The sequence below is a fragment of the Misgurnus anguillicaudatus genome, chromosome 24, assembly GCF_027580225.2.
Source record: "Misgurnus anguillicaudatus chromosome 24, ASM2758022v2, whole genome shotgun sequence".
In the NCBI taxonomy this organism is placed as follows: Eukaryota; Metazoa; Chordata; class Actinopteri; order Cypriniformes; family Cobitidae; genus Misgurnus; species Misgurnus anguillicaudatus.
Window position 1 is genome coordinate 16,114,010 of NC_073360.2, and position 21,699 is coordinate 16,135,708.

Consider the following 21,699-nt stretch of genomic DNA (forward strand, 5'->3'; position numbering starts at 1 on the left):
AAAAAAACAAAGCCATATTTTTTTTATTTTTAAATTTTATACAGTGTGTGCTTGCTGGTAGGTCTACTGGTAGAGCCAAGGTCATGGGTTCAATGCCAGGGATCGCACGTGCTGAAATTTATACAACTTAAATTAAAATGCCGATTTGCATAAAAGCCTCTGCCAAATGTGTAAATTGAATGAGTTATGTTATTAATTAAAGCAGAAAAAAATGTGTTTATTCATACTTCATTCAGTGTATGAATAGTTCACCCCAAAATGAAAGGATAGTCATCACTTACTGACCCTCATTTTAGTTTTTTTATTCTGTTAAACACAAAACAAGATATTTTGATAAATGATGGTATCCACACAATTAACGGTTCCCATTGACTTTTATACTAGGAAAAGCAAATAATATGGAAGTCAATGGGTACTGTCAGCTGTGCGCTTACTATCATTTATCAAAATATCCTCTTTTGTGTTCAACAGAATAAAGAAATTTTTACATGTGTAAAGGGTGATTAAATGATGACCGAATTTTCATTTTTTGGGTGAACTTGCATTGTATAACATTGTGTGCACTTGTTTTAATACAATGGGGAGCACACTGTGCCCATAAAAGTTTCTAGTGATAGGATTAACCTTGAAAAAACCCATTTATGTTTGTTTCAAGGCAGAAGAAAAGGTTAGCTGAGGGTAACAGACGTCTTACCTTTGAATTGCCGAATCATATTCCTGTGGTTCTCCACGGCCTCCTGAAGGATCTTTTCGGCAGGGTCCATTTTCCAGCGCCACTCTGTGCCCACTGGATTGGTGTGGTGTCTGTGCAGAGAGAATGAAAGAGGACAGCTCCTGTCAGCATGACACCATCACAGTATTAAAAGCCGTGGAGCGCTGCCTCATTCACTTGAGAGGACCACCTGCACTCACACTGCTCAGCAAATTAGCATCCTGTGACCCTTTCAACAACTCTCACATCACATGAAAGGGCATACATGTCAGACAGTGTGGCTTTATTTCTGTTCCCCTGCTGCAAATAGCAACAGGAGATGAGGAAAAGTCCGGGTTAAGTCATCATACCTGCCACCGAACTATAGTAAAACCAAATCCTATTAAGAGTATGCATTAAGAAACTGCACTTTATAGTAGCGAACATCCATTATTGAAATTTTTAATGACTAAAGCATGAAGTACAGTCTGTTTTTTATGTGTACGCGAACACATGCGCACGATTGAACACACCGCCTTGCAAAGTATAGTTTTCTTGATACGTACGTTGTATTATTCGATACAATGCGTCCCCTGGACTACATACTACAATCTCCTATAGGAGCATACGTGCACAATGTATGCAGGGTTTTAAAAACTCGGTGGTGCACGCTTCTGATGACTAAAATTGCGTCACGTGCACTTTACATGGACCTTCGCATATGCATTAAAAATGTACCATACTTCAGCCTTAATGCTGATTTCAGAATGGAGGGATATAGGTATATAGAAGGTGTGATTTAATAATGTCAAATTTGGAAAATAAATGAACATTTAACACACAAAAGGTGAACGACCACTTCTGTAAATGGGATAAAGCCGAAGGTATACTCGGGCCGTCCGCAGGACATCATTGTCGCCATCAGGAGGGTCCGCGGTCGTCCACCTGGTCCCAAAAATTTGAGACCGCGCGAACAGTCCGTGTACGACAGTGAATGTGCTTGAAAATGTTGAGACAGGACACTACACTACAAACAATTACACAAAGGCAACATACATTGTTTGCACACACACACAATTGTTTTCTTCTTTCATTTTCACTTCTTCCAAGAACAGAAAGCTGTGGAGCAGTTTTGTCACCATAATATTTGATTACTCTTCTTTGTTTTCTTGTTGTTTGTTCCAAACTTTGTTTGCAATGGTGGATCAGCTATTTTTCTTCATCTATCCAAAATTTTTGATGTACTGAAATGTCGCGAATCAGTGCTGCCCTGAGTAATAATTTGAATAAGAAATCATTTGTATAGCGTACATGTCGAAAGCGGCCATCCGCGTGTAGCTTTGATGAGTATACTTAGAAAGCAGCACAAACGTGCAATGAAAAAAACGATTCATTGAATTTACTCAATTTTTTTAAGGTAAGTGGTTAGGGCGGTTCTAGGGTCAGTGGACATCAGGGGCTTAGACCAAAAACATCCACGCATGTGTTAAAATACACTTTTAATAAAAAATGATAAACATTTTCTAAGTGGTATTATTTTTTGCCAAAATATATTTTTAATTATGCTTATTAAAATAACAATGTTCCACTGAGTTAAACTGAGAACACTTTACACTGATATCAAAGAAGTTAAAACCTGTATGACTTCTGCAGAACACAAAAAATAAATATTTAAAAAAATATTGGTAACCCTAACATTACTCCCCATGACTTTGACTTATGCAAGTGGGGGCAACAGTTTTTTTTCTAACATATTGGCTTCTTTTACTCTCCCTCTAATTCACTGTCCCTTTATTTTATTTACAACTGTTCTCTCTTCATATAAATCTTTATTAAATCTTTTTCTTATTGCATTTCTTTTTAATGTCATTTTCTCCCCCTTTCACACTTATTTCTTAATTCATCCAAGATAAATAAAAAATTTCATCCAGAATATGTTCCTGGATCTCAAACCGGCTTGGGACCATATTTAAGATTGACATCTCACTGGAGGGCCGCAAAGCTATTTTAACATAAAATACACATTATTTTAATACTTCAATATTTGCTAATATACATATATTTTTCAATTATTTACCACAGAAATCACTGTTTATATTTTTATAAATATATATTTAACAGTATAAATATTTTCTTAACCTTATCTTAAATAACTGTGTATATTATCTTAAATAACTTTATATTAAAACCTGTAACTAAACTAACAAATTTAATTCCTGAATATGAATTTATTAATGATTCTACATTTTTCTAAGTTACAGACTTGATTTGGTTATGTTCAATCTCTGTGAAACTGAATATAAGGCTACTGCTCTATGTGTAACTGCATAGCAAGCAACCTAATGATATAGTTCATACAATTCTTATACTCCACCTCTCCCTCCTTATATGAGGTGTTACCATTGAAACTGTCACTTGGCGTAAATAACCCCATAACAGATATCTTCTAGACGAAAAGTCCCGACAAGATTAACTGATCGCATGGTGACAATGATATGATTGTCGTGAGTAGCAGAATAGAAAAGCAATTAAAATCCAACCACGCATTCAGTTATCCTCGCCGTCACGGAAAGACGCGCCACCTCTCAAGCCCTTTGAAATGAAAACGCGCGTTTTTAGACGCGACATGTGAATGGCCCCTTAAACGTTTAGCCTAAATCAATAATCAAACGAATATGAACTAAGTAAATACTGGATTATGTTATATTTTTGAGAGCAGACGCGGGCCGGGAGTTTGAGACCACTGCCCTAGAGTGTCTTATTGATGCCTGGTTGGTCAGTAATTTCTGGAACCCTCAGTGTGCGGTTCTTGTCAGACGTGAAGTTGATGAAGTTGAAACTTCTTGACGAGAGATTTACGGTTCGGCTGTAATAGAAAATATTTCAACGCGCATTAAAATAAGTGACGTGCGTATCAGGCATACTATTATAACAATCGGGGCTTTACTAAATACGTCCGGGGCTCAAGCCCTGCTAGCCCACCTCTAGCGCCGCCCATGGTTACAATCAATTTATTTAAGCTACACTTAAACAAAAAAAAAGAAAAATAAAATAAAAAACTTTTGTTTAAATGTAGTTTAAATAAATTGCAACCACTGAACTTAAAAAATTGAGTAAATTGAATGAATAATTTTTTTCAGTGTGTGTGCACACGAGCCGGACGCGGAAATAGGTATACCTGGCCTGTAAGAGGATCAAAAGCAATCATCTCCCAAAATTGGACCATTAATGACCAAGCTGAAATATTTATTTGCAAGTACTTGACAGGTTTCTTCCAAACATAAGATTTCATCGGACGCACATGTGTTGTCGCAGTTAAGCGTCTGGGTGGAACTTAACTTCCGGTTTGTTTAATGGTCTGACTAGTTGCTAAACTGCACTTTGATAATACCTCGTCGATAAAAAACAAATGTTTTGGTTTTCTAAAAGACGAGGGCACACGGCGACCATGGATCACCGCTTTGTGAAGGGAGGTTTGGCAGGCATCTGTACTTAACATTGTATACATTATAAAGTACACATTTCAACAATTAACATTAGCTGAGTGTAGTCTTTAATACGCTATGATTTGAACTAATGTAATGTACTACTTGTTTATTTTGCTTGTTATCAGAAATGAACTACTCTAAAAACACATTGTTATTGACTGGAAGTTACATTTGTTTTCACGAAAGCCGTTTGTTTATGTTGTTACTGCTGAAACTGTCTATAACAACTCCATCTAATAGCGTGAAAACTCCACAGTCACATTTTGCATAAATTCTAGCTTTATTCTAAATCTGTTGGGATCAATGTCTAATGTCTTTGCTTCATTTCGAGCGAGGTAGAAAAATGGATAAAATAGCCTAAATTATACGCCCCATCCGAATGAAGAGGCCTCTTATGAGTCATTTATTCAAGTGCCACTTTTAACCAAATTAGTCCCCTTATATGCAGTTCAATATTTCCCTTGCATTCCCCCTAAAGCAGGAAGCTAATCTAATTTCACATTCGTACTTCTTAAGCACATTTATTTGCATTATGTCATTAAATACTATGAGGCATTTGAGTACGCGCACAGCATGTGGCAATGAAACGAATGAAAAACTCGATTAGCTCGATACACCCACGATGCCAACAATTGCATCCGATACACCGCTCTTACACAACGGCATAAAAATAGAGCACCCCGTCAGTCTCAGGACGACAATTTTTCTTCATGATGTTTCATAATGTCTCAAAATTAGCCGATTCAATGAGAAAATTGGATGGGAAATGGCAGCTGTTCTCAAGGGAAGAATTTTAGCATGAAAGCCTTGAGACTTCCACAATCTGCTTTGATATTTCGAGACTTTAGCAGTGAGGGTGTCCCAGCATGCCCTGTAGCAGATTTACAGGGCACAAGCAAGTATACGGTTTATTTGCAGACAAATGTCACACACAGGATGATGTGGTCGGTCACGTCTATCTTACTCATCCACTTGTTACAGAAGCACCAGCTTATTATCTAACCATAAGGTAAATAAGGGCCACTAATGCTAGAAATCATCTTAGATCCACTCTTCAGAAGAGCTGAGCTGATTGAATATGACAAGCAATTTTTCTTTCCCCCGATGAAACCTCACTGTCAAAGGCAGGATTGCTGAACGCTAGCCTCTCTTCACAAATGTCACACTGAATCATCGTCGCATCTTCCTCTGCACTTATAATTTGTTCAGATGTACATCAGGAGACATTTCACAGAAACGTCCTTTCCGAGTAAAAGTCTGACAAATTCAATGTTATAATCGAGATCCTAAATGAAATCGGCATACCGATAAACAATTGCATACCAATTCCTCAATGTATAGTATGCAATGTAAAGCCTGGAGTATAGTCAGTTTTTTGTCACTGCGGCGCGACGAAGGCTGTCACAATTCGAAGGATCCTTCAGATGTAGGGATGGGAATGATTACAGGTTTCACAATTAACTAGAGGTGGGGGGGGGTCGATTCTTAGATGCATCACGGTGCGGGATGTAGACGATTCTGAATCGATTCACAAATGCCAAAAAACGATTTTCTGCAAAAAATGTAATAAAGTAATATTGACGAATTGCAAAAGGCGGAACTCTGAAGCGCAGAAGTGCAGAGCCCGGACAGTCCGTGGCGTGCACATAAAAAGCAGAAACACAATCCGAAGGAATGGCTGAGCGCGAAATATGAACACCCTCCTCGTTAAAAGCTGAAAGGTGGAAATATTTGGCTTCTATGAAGTTGATGACGGAAATGAGCTAGACAAGAGTCCCACTATTTCTAGGTTATGTCAAACAAAACTAAAATATTTCGGAAACACGACAAACATGAGAAACCATATTACACGTTTCCACCCAGAGAAGGTCTGCTAGTTCAGACACAAATTTATTTTCTGTTGGTTCAATGTTAATAAAATATATATTGGAAGTAAATTCTTCATGGGTCATTACTTCGTACTTTAAAAGCAAAGTATCTATGGTCACAAAAAAAGATTCACATAATCATTTTTAGCATTGCCTTGCCGCCCTCTGAATCGTCATCGAATCGTGAGATGGCTAGAGATTCCCACCCCTACAATTATCCACGATAAAATGTCCTGATGGTTAGTATTATTGTTTAAATTTAATTATCATTGTAACCGTGTTTGATTACCATGATTTTGAAAACTCTGGGTAAATCCTGTTCAGAATCAGCCAGGCGCGTCATATGCAACAGTTTTTTTGCACAAGAAGGCATTTAAGGGATAATGTTTTGTATTCATTCACGGTAAAGATAGATTTATTTATTTTTTACCACAAAAAAAATTACAGGGACATGAAATATTAAATTGTGATTTTCAAAACTAAAAAAACTTGATGTTAAATGTTTTCAGTGTGTGTGTATCAGTTGAACATTTCCATCTCATTTTAACAAAACCATGATAATATTGATAACCGTGATAACTTTGGTCACTGTAATGATGATATGAAATTTTCATACCGTCCCATCCCTATTCAGATGTGGCCTCCAAATGTGTCCTTCGTTATTATAGTTTATAAAGTTTTAAATAATGATAATTTTCTTACAAAATCGCAATGATTATCCTCAAAATGACCTCTGGAGGGCTTCAAAATCTCTGTTTACTACCATCTTAAAGCTTGAATGAGCCAGGACATTTTCTAATCATTTCCTCCAAAAAAACGCGATTATGCGATAAAATGATTCAATGCATAATCAGTCAAAGTTTGCATTTTTATAAAAAATACGCTGCACTTTCGCCGCATAAATTGCAGATTTCCGCGCACAAAATATCCAGGGCTTGTATAATTTCATAATTCATTTTGTAGCAAAAAGTCACATATATCTTAGCAGAAAGTTAAAAAATGTTGCATTTACTTCACACAGTGCAGCCACGTCCCCTGTTGCCATGATAACGTAATAAAGTGACGTAATTACGCGACGTGAACATCAATGAAAAGCTGCAAAAGCTGCAAACAGTTTTTGCAAGTTCCTGCAATTTCATTGCATTAAATTGCATAAATATCCCACATATTCCATCGCATTTTTTAAGAAAACATGACAAAAAAACTCAGCGTTTCTCTGGAAAGACTGTCTAATATAACTTTGTGTTTGTCTGAAAGAAGATGGTCATATGTATCTCGGATGGCTTGAGGGTGAGCAAATCATGGCATCCTTTGAATGCCTTGAGTAACAACAGCAATGCTCGTCTTAGTAAACATCATAAAGTACCTTTACCAGGAGCATTATATTAAATTCATTTTTAATTAATAGAAAAACTTGTTCTTACCTCCAGCAAAAAACACATTTGTTGGCACACGCCAGACTCGGTGTGGTCTCCATACAACGGTGTGATTCAATCCCATAAAAGGTGTGCTTATAGCAGCCTCCTCTGCCTCTCAGCATTGACTAATAAAGGAAGGCAACATTCATATTATATTTTCAGAGCTTTAGTTACTAAACAGCGCTGACAACAAAATCAATTGGAGAGAAAAACCCACCTTTGTCCAACGACACAGTTTCACCCCTGAGTGACTGCCTATTAGTTTATAACCTACAGACAAGAAATAAAAAACAAGTGTTTACGTAAGATTGACACAAAGTGGTTATATAGAAACTGCTGTAGATAATTTTGAGAGATTACACTTATACAGCTATATCACTTGTCATCAAACACAACCTAACATTGGTTTTACCCTGCCTCTGGGTTTCTGTAGACAAATTCATTTAAACTGGCTTGCGAGACAAGCTGGAATCAAATCCAGGCGAACTTGTTGAACGCTAGTCTGTATTAAAAATGCCAGCTGCTACTGGATTAGCCACCAATATGTTTAGGGTTTATGAGGTGGGTAATTTCACTAATATGGTTGGCCTACTTTCAAGAAAAGTAATTATTCTGTGTTACACTGATATGAAAATTAGCTCATTAGACAAAAGAATAATGATTCATTGTTTTGCACAAGCTGCCTGAATGATGAATTTGATATCATCTAGTGGACGTCTTTATGAAAACGTCTGACTCGAGCGAAACGCGCATCAAAGTCCAATTAAACCCTTATCAAACCCTCATTTCAAACCTACAAAATGTAAATTGAAAAAGAAAAATGATTACTGAATTTGATTAAGTATTAGCTATTATAGTACGCTTTGTGTGAAAATTATGCAAAGTCCAGTCCACCCCACAATGTCAGAAAAAAGGTCAAAATATATACAGTAACCTAGCAGTCACTGGGGCTGTACATTTTCAAAACTTACACTTTTGTACCTAAAGAGTTCATATTAGTATCTCAAATGCACATATCGGTACCATACATATCTGAACCTAATGGTATTTATTAGGACCTTTTAAAAGGGTGCTTCCCCATTAAAAGCTGGGATACATATTTTGACCATTTTTTCAAACAGTGTAGCCAACTATATAAACAACTTTCAATAATAAGTGTCACAATTTAAACCGCAATATTGTAAACAGAAATTGTGCCTCTGTTTTCAGGATCACCATCATCATCTTGCCTGAGAAATGGGGAAATTTTGATAATAAAGCTGCATAATTCATCCTGTCAGGGTTAACACGTGCTTAGGTTTACGAACAGGAGTATTTTCCGCTAAGCATTTAAAGTCCGCCCGTTTTTAAGGTCCACAGATCCAATTACCCACAACTGTGCCGTGCACCCTGGGGAATGCGACTCAATTTGGCCTCAATCCACACGTAAGGGCCATCACTAGGGCAACCATTACTCTTGAAACAGTCTTAATAAAGCAGTGGAAAATAAAGACGTCATTCCGGGCTTGAAAATGCGGTAAGGGTTCCAATCTTAACAAAACTTCATGTTAGAGAACAAATGGATATCAGAGCCTAAAAATAAAAATCCACAGTGCCACCTGACATAGGCCTATATTGAATTTTAAATCTTATAGAGAAAAAAAACACAAATTCTGTCCTCACTCTCATGTGTTCCCAATGTCATAAAGGTATAACAAAAAGGTCCATAAAAGTAGACTATACCTTTTAAAAGACAACCCGGTTATAAACACATGTAGGGTTTAACACTGGGATTGGCAATATGAATGTGAAAATAAAAACAGTACAAATGACAGTTTAAATAAACTTAATAATCTTTTTTTAATCGGAGGCTGCCATTTTGTTTTTCATCACTATACATGAGGTCAAATGGTTGCAAAAAAACATTCTATTAACACAACAGCGAGGTAAACATTATAAACAATCAGTAGAGAGCAGGTGGAGGTATTTGGTAGAGACCGACCGATATATCTGTTTTCTGATATTTTCCCCGATATTTGAGCATTTTCCGATGATCGGATATCGGTTTTGTAATATCGGATTGACCGATAAACGAGAGAATTGAGAATTGCGCGCTGGACGCATCTGAGGAGAGGAGCTCACAGCAGCAGCAGCGTGCACAGCAAATATGACGGCGGAGTGACGCGACTTCATTAAAAGGACTTTGAGTATACTTACTTTGCATCTGAGGCATTTATAACACATCTTATTTGTGCATTAATGTATGTTATGTTAAATAAGTTGATATATTAAAAGCAATGTATGCAGTTTGTCCAAGAATAGAGACGAACTCACAAAATCACGTGCTGTTCACTTACCGGGGTTGAAGGCTGAAGCTTTTAACAAGATTTACCCTAAGTTATATTAAAATTTACCAGATAAACATTATTTTGCTAAAATATCTATATAAATGTCTGTGGATATGAATTAATTATTTATTACCTCCGCAAGCGGTCACAGTTTGATACAGTTAATGCGTGAGTAAATGCATAGATAACAGCGCTGTCAACAGCCATTTCATTAGCTATAACAACAAAATATTAATTATTCTGACATCAAATAACATTACCAGTTAAGAAATTCAGTGATATATAAGCCGTTTTGTTTGTTACTTTACTGAATGTAGTATTCCAGTCAGTGATATTATTTGTAAAACCTCTTTGCTAACTACTTGTTTTACTGCTGAAGGCTACATGTTGCTGGTCAAAACAACCATATTATTCCAAAAAAGGCACTTAATCCACCTGTTTTACTCTATAAACTATGTATAACAAGCAGCCAACTCCGCTATACTTTTCTCTCTCTCCCGCTGCCAACCGCAGCGCGTCCTTTGGATCAGTCCATTTCTGACGAAATGATAGGGGTGTTTGGAATGGTCCATGTATTAGGAATATAGTTTCTACATTATTCATTAAATTAATATTATTCTTCACTCTTTCAGACCCCTCTATTTATTACTTTGTATGCAAAGAGGGAGTGATTGTGATGATGATGATTATTATAAGGGTTTGTTCAGTTCAGTAGTGTTGTAGTAATTATTATGTCAAAAACAGAAGTATAACAGTAAATAAAAATCGGTTCAGCATATCGGTTATCGGGCACATAAGCATCCAAATATTTGTTATTGGCATCGGTTTAAAAAAATGAGTATCGGTCGATCTCTAGTATTTGGTTCGCATTTCATTAAAAATACAGCATCAGATCTTCTGTTCAGCCCTTTCACAGAGAGTAACATAAATAAAGAATGATACAAATAATAAACTAATGAAAGAAGATCAAAATAAAGGCAATCTGAGAGGTAAGAATGTGTGAGTGGGAAATAAAAAAATCATACATGAAAAACTATAGAAGACAGTATTTACTATAGTAAACTGTAGCAATATTTCACAACATTACACGTCATCAATTTCAAAACGTGAAACATAATGGCAGCCACCATATGTTAAAATGAGTATTACATTTTATGGGTTTTTGAAGTAATGAAAATATTTAAAGGGGGGTTCAACAGTATTTCATGCATTCTGACTACCAGTTACAGAGTATTTCTGTTCCGAATGCCAGGGTTCTTACAAGTTTCGGTAAGTTTATTTCGAATACAGGTCCAGATGACGTTGTAGGGGTAAGCCAAATGCATGACTTCTTTTTATGGGCACTCTGTCAAATCACACGTCACACGCCAATCAGCGGGAGAGTGAGAACCGAGGACACGAAGTTATAGGCATCACTTCACACGACAGCTTTGTTTTATATCAAGACCCAATAATGGCACGAAAGAAGAAGTGTGTTTTTGGATGTAAGGAGAAGAAAGCCAGCCTTATGGAAACAATAGATATAGTTTGTTTATCTGGGGTAGCAGCTGAGTTTTGAGCGAGTGTTTGTTTAACACTGGATTTCACTGAAAAGTCTCAACCGGGTCATGAGTTGCATGCGGTAAGTAAGACTTCTGTGTTATGTTGGAAATAGGCACATAAGTGCATATTATATAAACAACACGAACATGAGATGAATCATAAGTTATCCAGTGTCTTATGTTGCACAATTCACGACTCACTCCTCCCGCAGCTCGTAACTCCTCCAGAATTTTTTTGTACGTTATCAGAAAGAATCGATAGTTTAATCTGATTAAACTAAAGACTCTGATATATGAAGGTTGTAATACTACTCTATAGGTACTCCAGATTAACATCAAATATGCAGAAACAGCATGTGTTATGGGAGCTTTCATGTTTTTCTATCAATGAATTTTAGTAGTTGAAGACAAATATAAAATATTAAAGCATACAAGTCTTCATAGTCTTTAAAATCTCCCTCTGTAGTTAACTCTGGTGCCAAATGCCAATGCTGTAGACATAACATTTGCTTGCGAAACATGACAGACATGCTATTCTTGCAATCAATACAGTTTCAAAGATCATTTAGTAGCTTAATCATTTTGTGCTTTTTCTTACAATCCAAGCTATCATAAGACTTATAGCACATGTGTCGGAAGACTTATGTAGTTGCACTTTGCATTACAAACGAACATTTCTTGCACTGAAATAAAATCATCTTTTCATGTGTACTAGAAGAAAACAATCCCGAATACAAAATGATATCCATGTAAAGTCTGATATTAAATGTGTTCTCAGATTGTCACACCACAAAAATGTGATATTAACTATGGAGGAAGAAATATTAAATAAACAAATACATACATAAATGAATAAATAATTACAAAAATATACATACATAAATATACATAAATGCAGAAATAAATAAGTAATTAATTAAATGCAAAAATAAATTAAATTAATGTAGAAATACAGAAATAAATGTAGTGGTGCAAAAATAATAAAGATAAAAAATGTATACTTTTGACAAAACAATATATTTATTTATTTATGTCTGCATTTAATAAATTACTTATTTATTTCTGCATTTATGTATTTATTTATTTATTTATGTATTTCTACATTTATTTATGTATTAATTTAATTAATTACTTATTTATTTCTGTTTTTATTTATTTATTTACTTTTTCTGTATTTCTGCAATTAGTTATTTATTCATTTATTTACTTTTATACCACGGGTCTGTTGAATGCTGCATTCTGATTGGCTGAGAAATGTTCTATGGGTGTTGATTATTTTTCTGTAAACCGCACACCTATCTTTTCAAACGTCTTAAAAATAGGCACCAGAGCAATGTTTGTGGTAACCGTGGTATAAGCGGAATAATTGACTCCGGTCCTTTGAATTATTTGAAAATAATGCACACCTGCGGTGTAACGGCATAATGCACACCTGCGGTGTAACTCCGCTTCGCGTCGTGCCGCATTACCACCTTGGTGTGCATTATTTTCTTATAATTCAATGGCCCATCGTCAATTATTCCTTACATATACACAATTCATTTTTCGCCCTACATAATTAACCACCCAGCCAAATCTCTCTCAACTTTCAAATACTGTTACAACCTGATTTGAAGCTCTGGATTGTGTTAGGGTCAGGGCCATGCTCTGTGCTCCAGTGCATCCTTTAATCCCCGTTCAAATAAACACAGAAATATGGAAAAACCTTTTAACGCTGTAACTCCAAAATTCAGTACTACATAGTTCACGGTCTTTGTAACGTGTTTCAGCAATACATTTCTACCATTTATAATGTGTTTAGAAAAAATTATCAGAATTGACTTTACACAGATTTTAAGTTTGGATATACTATCGCTTTAAGGACCCTATTTCTCTCTCTCTCTCTCTCTCTCTCTCTCTCTCTCTCTCCATGAAAGTGTGTAAGTGATGATAGGAGACAGAGCTCAATACTAATGAACCTATCCAGACTCTACTTCCTGTGTTCCTCCTAATCAAACACATGCTCCTATCTTTTAGGTGTACATATAGCCCGCGGTGGCTAAAGAAAGGGGATAGCACGCGCTCATCTTCTTCAGAAGAACAGCATATGATTGAATAAAGCTAGGGATCAGAGAGCAGTTCGGCTTAAAGTTGATATTGACTGATTCCCGCTACATGCTGCACCCTCGTGGATCGAGAGCAGAGCTTTTGTTGGTGATGTATATACGTAGACCTTTACAAAAACTGAGAAGCATCGAAAAAAAGTGAGACTTAAGCGAGATACAGATATTTCTTCTGAAAAGGAGCTAACTCTAAAGTGTCCAGATTAGACGGAGTAAAAATGTTTCAAGACAACATAAAATTGCATTTGTACTTTAAATTAAAAATGTGGGTGATCCATACGAGAATGGCACAGGCCTAAATGTTTGCAATGGATTGTAAAGAAGGTGAGATTTGTTTCTGGTCATTTTTTCTTAAGTTTTAAACTAGGAATCAAATTGGTGTTTGGATGCAAGTGAAGATTTTAGTTTTCGGGACATTTTTAGGCTGATACTAATTTTAAACAAACAACAATATTTGGATTATTTACCCCTTGCTCACTTACATGAACTATTGTTATTTACACAGTTAAAGGGTTTGATTCTCATGCTAAACATGGGTAAAGTTTTAAAAAACTAGTGAAGCATATGATGAAGTATTTCTGTGCTAAAAACACTCTGCCAGTGTTCGTATACGTTTCAGAAAGTTTTTTTTCCTGAGTATGGCCCTGTATGATGTCGTAAAAAGTGGAAGTCCTTATTTGGGCACTTCTCTCTGAATAGCGTGCGCACACACTGCAGCACTTCACAAACGATTTCTTTTTAGGTCACAAAATCATCATTTCACATTTTTAGTAAACCTAAACTAAAATCAATTTAACATTCAATGGGCCAAATTAAACTATATTTTGCACGTATTTGATTTTGTTTTACCAAGTATTTATTTTACCCAGAGAAAAATGTTGACATTATACATCTTAATGCTTTTACAGAGTCAATTAACAATTTGTTTGTTTTATCTGACTTTTTATGCGATATCCAATATGCGGATCGTTTTAAATTAAATAAATATCAACTGGTGACAAATAAAGAAACATACTTGGAATCATTCATTTCATACCTATTTATTTATGTTTTGAATGTAAAGTAGTAGACATTAAACACCTTACTCTATTAGCCTCAATCTGATTAAACACTTTTTGTCCCTTTCTTCTGCTCTATACTGTATGTTTCTGATTTTAAGGAATTTGAAGTCATCTCAGGGTCCCTCTGCTCTCTTCATCATTCAGCTTTAAATCACCACTGTTAATGCTCAAGGGTAATTCTGGTTTATCAGTAAAAGAGCAAAAATAATGGAGAGCGAGGGGACATTACAGTCAGCTTTTCAAGGAAATGAGTGTTATATAACGTAACATACACTGCGGGCTAGCACTGCTAAATTACACGCATCTGTTTGCACGTGTGCAATTCACAGCTTCTCAGTATATCATTCTATTTAAAGTAGGGCTGTCAAAAGTTTAAAACATCTAATCTAGATCAATCGCACGACTGTCATGAGTCAACTCGCGATTAATCGCGCATTTTTATCTATTCTAAATTTACCTTAATGTAACACTTCAAGTTTTTAATACCCTAATCTTACATGGTTGTGGACAAATATAGATGGTTTATGCAAATGTAGGTTTACACCAGCCTGTTAACATTTTCAACAGAACCATCAGCCATTGTTGTGTTTGTGAATTTTCCTTTCAGAAGACCCTTTTCTTTCTCTATTTCTGTTTGCTGCTTCATCATTTGTGAGCTGTGCAGGCAAATTGAGTCGGAATGAGCACATTTTCAAAAATGAGTCATTTATATTTTGACATTCTCTATTAGAAAACTTCAAAACAATGCATGATTTGTTGGAATTTGACAAAACATTACAAAGCTACACCTGTTTGAAGTTGAAAGAGTCAGCAAAGTTAATTTTGAGAAAAATCCAAAATTACCACAAAAATTACCACATCCATACCTTAAAATCACTTGTAAAACTAATAGATTTGGCACACACAAAGTCAAAAACAATATCTATACATGTTAAACTTTCTTTATTTTATTGTTTGATTGACATTGAGACAGACAGCTTTAAGATCTACTGTAATGCAAGGATCTAATATAATGTTACACATCAGATATTTTTTCCTCAACAGTTAACCAAACATTCACTTCAGATATAACATATATCTGTGTGAATTCTTGTCAAAATATTTTTTTTTAAACTGTAATTCTGTTCATGAGTGCATATATCGAGGTCACGCACTAACCCGTTTGTGTGCACGTGCTTCAGAAATCAGCGTGAAGATCATCACTTTTGAGTCTTGTCTCTCTTAATAACTCTTTAACATTAATCAGGTCCCCAACTTTCTCTCTCTTAATAACTCTTTTAAAATCAACCAAGACCTTTATTGTCTCTTTTAATAACTCTTTAACATTAATCAGGTCCCCAACTTTCTCTCTCTTAATAACTCTTTTAAAATCAAGCAAGTCCTTTAGGACGGTCAATACACCTCTCAAAAAACTTACAAATATGCATCATTTTAGATGTTCAACGAAAATTAAAAGCATTGGATTCGCTAGACGAGAGCTTAATGTTCTGATTTTTATGAAAACCTCCGACTCATTTAGACAGTGCTGCTTCTAAATGTATCCAACTGGGGTGAAACAGAAATTGCGTGTTGTGTTAATCGCACATGTATAAAATGAGTTTTATTACGCGTTATTAATGCGTTAATTCTGACAGCCTTAATATAAAATAAAGACCACCATCCAAAAACAGTTTTTTACACATAGCAGCTTTAAAAATGTATTTAAAATAGGGTGGTTATCTTGTCAGAAGTTGAGATACAAAACAGATAAGCTGTTCCTGGAATTATGAAGATGACACGAAAAATATTCCCTGGCACTGACCTAATTGTCGCTCATGCAATTAAATACTGTGGTGTGTTTTCACTTTCTAATGATAGAAAAGATGTTCCTAAAATGAATTATATAAGAATCATCATGTGTTTCTGTGAATAAGTAAACACAGAGACGATCAATGTTAATGTTTTGGCAAGCAAAGTTCAGGTATTTTTATGCAGAATAATAAAGCGTTGTGTCAATAAAATAATTATTTTTTTTCACATCATAGATAAAAGTTTAAGAACTGTATATCAAATGCTTAGTTTTAAATGTATCATTTTACAACAATTAACACAAATGACATTTGAAGAGTTTGGTTCCAAAACACGATAAACGCCATTTAAAAAAAAAAATCAGTATTGTAGCAGGTCAGTATTAAAAATTTCATTCTTCATTTTTCGCAAAATCCGATATCCGCCATATTATTCTGTCATCTTTTCTCTCTTTTTTCCAAACCGCAACCAACACCAGTCCTCCTCCTCTGCAGAATGCAATAATTCCACGCATTGTAAACAATAATGGCAGCGCTTTAAATACACACAGAATCCTAATTTTCCTCATCTACTTTGTACTTCGTGATCAACAAACAAACAAAACAAAATAATACCTTGATGGCATTGCTAAACCTGTGGTGGTTTTCTGTGGCGGGGAAGAAACGTAAGCCATCAAAATCTAATAATTTACGTGAGGCACTCAGACGACAGAAAAATGTCGGCTGTTTCTCCCGACAGCATCAAGGTCTGTCATGCTAACACATTGACCCTGAATATTATAACCCCGAATTTATAACACATTGACCCCGAATATTTTTAAAAAAGTTCAGCGACGACATCCCAAGGATGACAGCAGCAATGACAGTGTTCTTAATATGACAAAGTAAGTGTTTTGGTTAAAGCCATTAATGTTTTTTTATCAGTGGATACCACTAGTCAACTAAATGAATATAACATTGCAAAGATGAATCCACATTTATATATTGATTGAATAGATTTATGGCATTTTGAAAAAAAACTTTTATTGCATTTTGCAGAAAAAATAATCAGTTTTTATAATAAATCTTTGAAAATCAAATTATGGATTTGAATTTTTAATGTTACTATAACCTAAAGATGTTATGTAAAAGTTTGTAACAGAAAATTGTGGTTTGTCACTTTCTTGATATAGAAAACACATTTTTACCCAAATTAGTCAAAATGGATTTATTGCGTTTTGGAACCAAACTCTTTATATTTTAGTAATTTTTATGGTCATGACTCTTAATACTCTTAATCTCAAAATTTGATTATGCAACATTAGCAAGGGGTTTCACAGGCAGGTTCACATTAGGTTAAAAGAACTAACCAAAATTAAAATAATTTTTATTTTCCTTCTCATTTCTCGCGTAAAATGAAACTATATAGTGATTCATGTCAAACAGAATGACACCCATTCAAGAAAAAGTCTGAGAGCATGTGGAAATTTCTTGGTCTGAAACATAATAAAATAACAACAGCTCAAAAGGTGTTGCATACTGCCCCAAGCACATTGTCCCATTACAAACTGTGATTGGTAGCACACACTGTGCCCTTGGTGGAAGTGTGAAAGCCAGTTTGTAGGAGCTTTAGTGTGCAGCTGGTCTGGAGGCAGGCTAGCTAATAAAAGGTGTGGTGCTGGAAACTCTAGGGAACTCCAGCAGCAAGAGAAAAGTAATTGGACTTTGCTACATCATTAAGCTCCGTTAGGCATACTCACACCATCACAGGCTCCATACGCAAAAAGGCGACAGGGGTGAAATTTGTACCACACTAAAAGAGAAAAACCACCGCTCGGCAGCCGATTTATTAATAACGCACACGAGGAACACTTACAAGGAGGAAAACTGTCAAAAGTATGAGAAATAATCATAATTGAAAACGAGGTTTACTGTAACGTGGATGACAGTCTGCCAGCACTGAAGACCTAATTACCATCAGGACCCTGGCATCCGGTTTTTGTGCGATGAAAATATATATCTCAGACGTTTTCAATTATTCTCAGCTGGGAAAGCAGGAAATGAGTGTCCATCATCAGGGAAATGGGACATAACAGTAATCAGTGAGGTGTTTGTGCAGCTAATATGCTTCAATTGACAAATAAGCTAGCTGTCAATCCGTCAAAACAAATTTTATTATAAATGCAAAGAGCCTAGTTTTTAACAGTGATGCTTTCTAATGCAACCATAACGACTATTCCTCATGCCTGAGGTTAGGAATTTGAACAAACTCCCAAAAAAATACATTCTGGCATGTAACTGGGTCTGTGCTGAACACGATAGCTGAAAATGTAGCTTTTATGGAGAGGTGTGCGGTTTCATTTTTCTAAACAACATTATGATTCTCACATAGTGGAGGAAATAATATCCCACAGCATGAAAAGAGGAAGCTATATTGATGAATTTGTTTTGGATATCACTGAACATGCTTAAAATATTAATAAATAACATGAGACATGGATTAGGTTCAGAGGACTTGGCGCACCCGCTGCCTTTTCCTTAAACTACTCTCGCTCTCCTCTCCAATCAGGCCGGGGTGGAGGCACAGGTCTGCTCATTAACACTAGCTGGAAGTACACTCCACTCACTTCACTATGCACAAATCACACTTTCGAAAGCCATGCTGTTAACATCACCTCTCCTACTCAACTTCACATTGTTGTAGTTTACCGCCCTCCAGGTGCACTTCTGAATTTTACAGAGGAACGGCTCTCCACATTCCCTGAGGACGGCAGCCCTCTCATAGTACTCGGGGACTTTAACATCCACCTGGAGAAAAGCCCTACGCTGCAGACTTCCACACACTCACCTCGTCATTCGACCTAACTGCCACTCACAAATCAGGAAACGCCGCTCTTCATCTCTCTCCACTGGCTACCGATTGAACCGTGTGTCAGGTTTAAAAGGGCCATTCACATTATAACGATAACATTAACTATAACTATAAAAAATATAGTTTTGAAAATCGTTTTATATTTGCAGATATGAAACCCTGTCTATAAAAAATCCAGGATAAAGTCTCAATATCATTTTGAGATTAGGATCATAAAGGTAGTCATAGCCATGGCGTCCTTAACACTCATTTAAATCTTTCATATGGCATTACCCATTATTGAAGATATCAAGGTTATATTTTCACTATGTTCTTTACATGATGTACAATGTTTCTACACTCTAAAAAATAATTCAGGGAATCTGTTGGCACTATTTAATTTAATGCATTGGTGCAAGTTAAAAATTGTAAATAATAGATTTATTGAAAGATTTAAAGTTGCAAACGTTTTTTATTGAGTGGTCCAGACATGATAATGTTGATAGTTACATCAAGTTAATAGTGTGTTTAACTTCAAATTAATTATCTGTGTTAGTTTGTTTAAAACATTATTTAAGTTGTAGTAACTCAATGCATTTAGCTTGATAACTTCAGGTTCCCAGCATGCTTTGCATGGGACTTGATAGTGAGAGTAAATGTAGAAATATGGTGTTATTTTATGCATTTCTAATCAAGATGAAAACATGAGAAGACTTTTAATGATTATTGTTCTGTACTTTTGGTATTTAAAAGATGTTCTGTTATGTTGTTGATTTTTAAGAGGTTACCATTGTCCTGATGAATAGAGCATTTGCTCAAGTTGAGAAAAGACTCACCGAGCTTATCTTGCTGTTTTAATCAGATGGCATTTTGATAAAAATGCTAAAACTATAGAGTAGATTTAAAAAGAGTTCGAATCATTTTAGTAGTTTTGTGTAAATCAGTGTCCACGATTGAATCAAATTTAAAATGCAAAAAAAAAAACAAGTTAACACAACTTAATAATTGCGTTAAATCTCATAAAATTTAAGTACATCCAACTTATTATAGTTTGTTGGCCGGAATTAATTTCAGAAGTAGTTGTCTTAACTCAAAATAATTGATGCAAACTGTTGTGTTAATTTTTTTAGTTGAGTCCAAGCAATATTTTTTAGAGTGTATGTAGAAAACAGCAAATCACAGCTTTCACTGACTGGGTCACATATCTGCTACAGCTTTTATTCCCATCACACACATCTTTCATTGAGAGAGTGAATAACACAGGAAGGTTAATGCTTCAGTGTACCTTGTTTAGTGAGTGAATCTCTCAAGGCTGGAGTGATCATTTCTCTGCTCTCTTCCTCTTCCTCGCTCTTCCTCACTCCATTCTGCTTTGACAGCTTCACCCGCTGGGAGTTCACCTCATCTGCCTCCATCCTCTGCAAAAAAATAAGACTTATTCAAATAATACACCATATAACACCATTTAACCATAGTTCATTGGACACATTTCCTCAATTCAACATTTATAGTACAAGATGCTTTACTAATAAGTGGACCCTATCTGCAAAATTATGATGACATTTGATGGTTGCACACAAAATATCCACCTGAACGATTTTTACAAGGTTTTAATCTGCAAGTGGAAAAACGGTACACTGTAACGATGTACAAAAAGTCCTTGTAGCACTTACATTTTAAAGTTTAATCAATTTAAAATTACAATTAATTTATATAGCAACTCCGTCCTCACTAGTCAAGAAAGTTTAAATTAATTGTAGGGATGCACTGATAAATCGGCCAATAATGCTTGCAATGCTTCAATGAATTACGGTGAAATGCCACTACATCCAAAAGCCGGAGGGCTCTCTCGTGCAGAAACTCAATATGGGCCGCAGAAGAACCACCATTACACACAGAGATTTAAGTGTTTCTCAATGATCCTCTGAATTTCAAACCAAGGACTGAGCCCTTAGTTCGAAAAATATCCCAATATACATGAAAGGATGCATATGTGTAGCCCTCGTGCTCTTTGCGCTCTAAAATCACCTACAATCCTATGCGCACAGCGCCAAAAGCACACCTTTTCACTGACATAATGACGCAAAGACGTGCACTTGCTAGCCTGTTTCATTTATGTGTTCTTCGAATGCTTGCCTAGCCTCTGAAAGAAGTGACTTGTAAGGACCAGTCCTGCTAAGGAAGTATACTTGACATTGAGAAACACCTTATGAAACGCAGCTCCAGGAAATGACTTAAGCATATATTTATATTGCCACTCTTTAAACTTTTTCAGGTATTTTCATGATAATAAAGAATATGTATAATGATTATGTTTGACGAGTGTTGCTTTTTCAAATGCATGTTATAAATGACTGAAACTAACAGTAATTTTAGATCGATAAGGACTTACTGATCAAAAGGCGTAGTATGTGAAATAGCTATTAATAATATCGGCTGTGCGATTCAGAATAGTTATCAGTTAGGTATTATTAGTGTACTTATTATTAGCATTTATCGTCACATCCCTAATTAATTGAAAATTAAAGTTGATTAAACTTAAAGATTTAAGTCCAACAATTATTAAAGCAATAAGCCCCAAGAAGC

General features: G+C 35.6%; 1 protein-coding gene across 2 annotated transcripts in view; it reads right to left on the bottom strand.

Moving 5' to 3' along the window:
- tyw1 (tRNA-yW synthesizing protein 1 homolog (S. cerevisiae)) overlaps window positions 1-21,699 on the bottom strand; it is an 89,653-nt gene that overhangs the window by 51,326 nt on the left and 16,628 nt on the right. For both annotated transcript variants that reach the window (XM_073863049.1, XM_073863048.1), the window contains exons 8-11: window positions 20,399-20,531; window positions 7,683-7,735; window positions 7,472-7,590; window positions 695-804 (exon numbers count right to left, since the gene is read on the bottom strand). In XM_073863049.1, coding sequence (XP_073719150.1) covers window positions 695-804; window positions 7,472-7,590; window positions 7,683-7,735; window positions 20,399-20,531 — 415 coding nt within the window. The remainder of the gene's footprint in view (window positions 1-694; window positions 805-7,471; window positions 7,591-7,682; window positions 7,736-20,398; window positions 20,532-21,699) is intronic.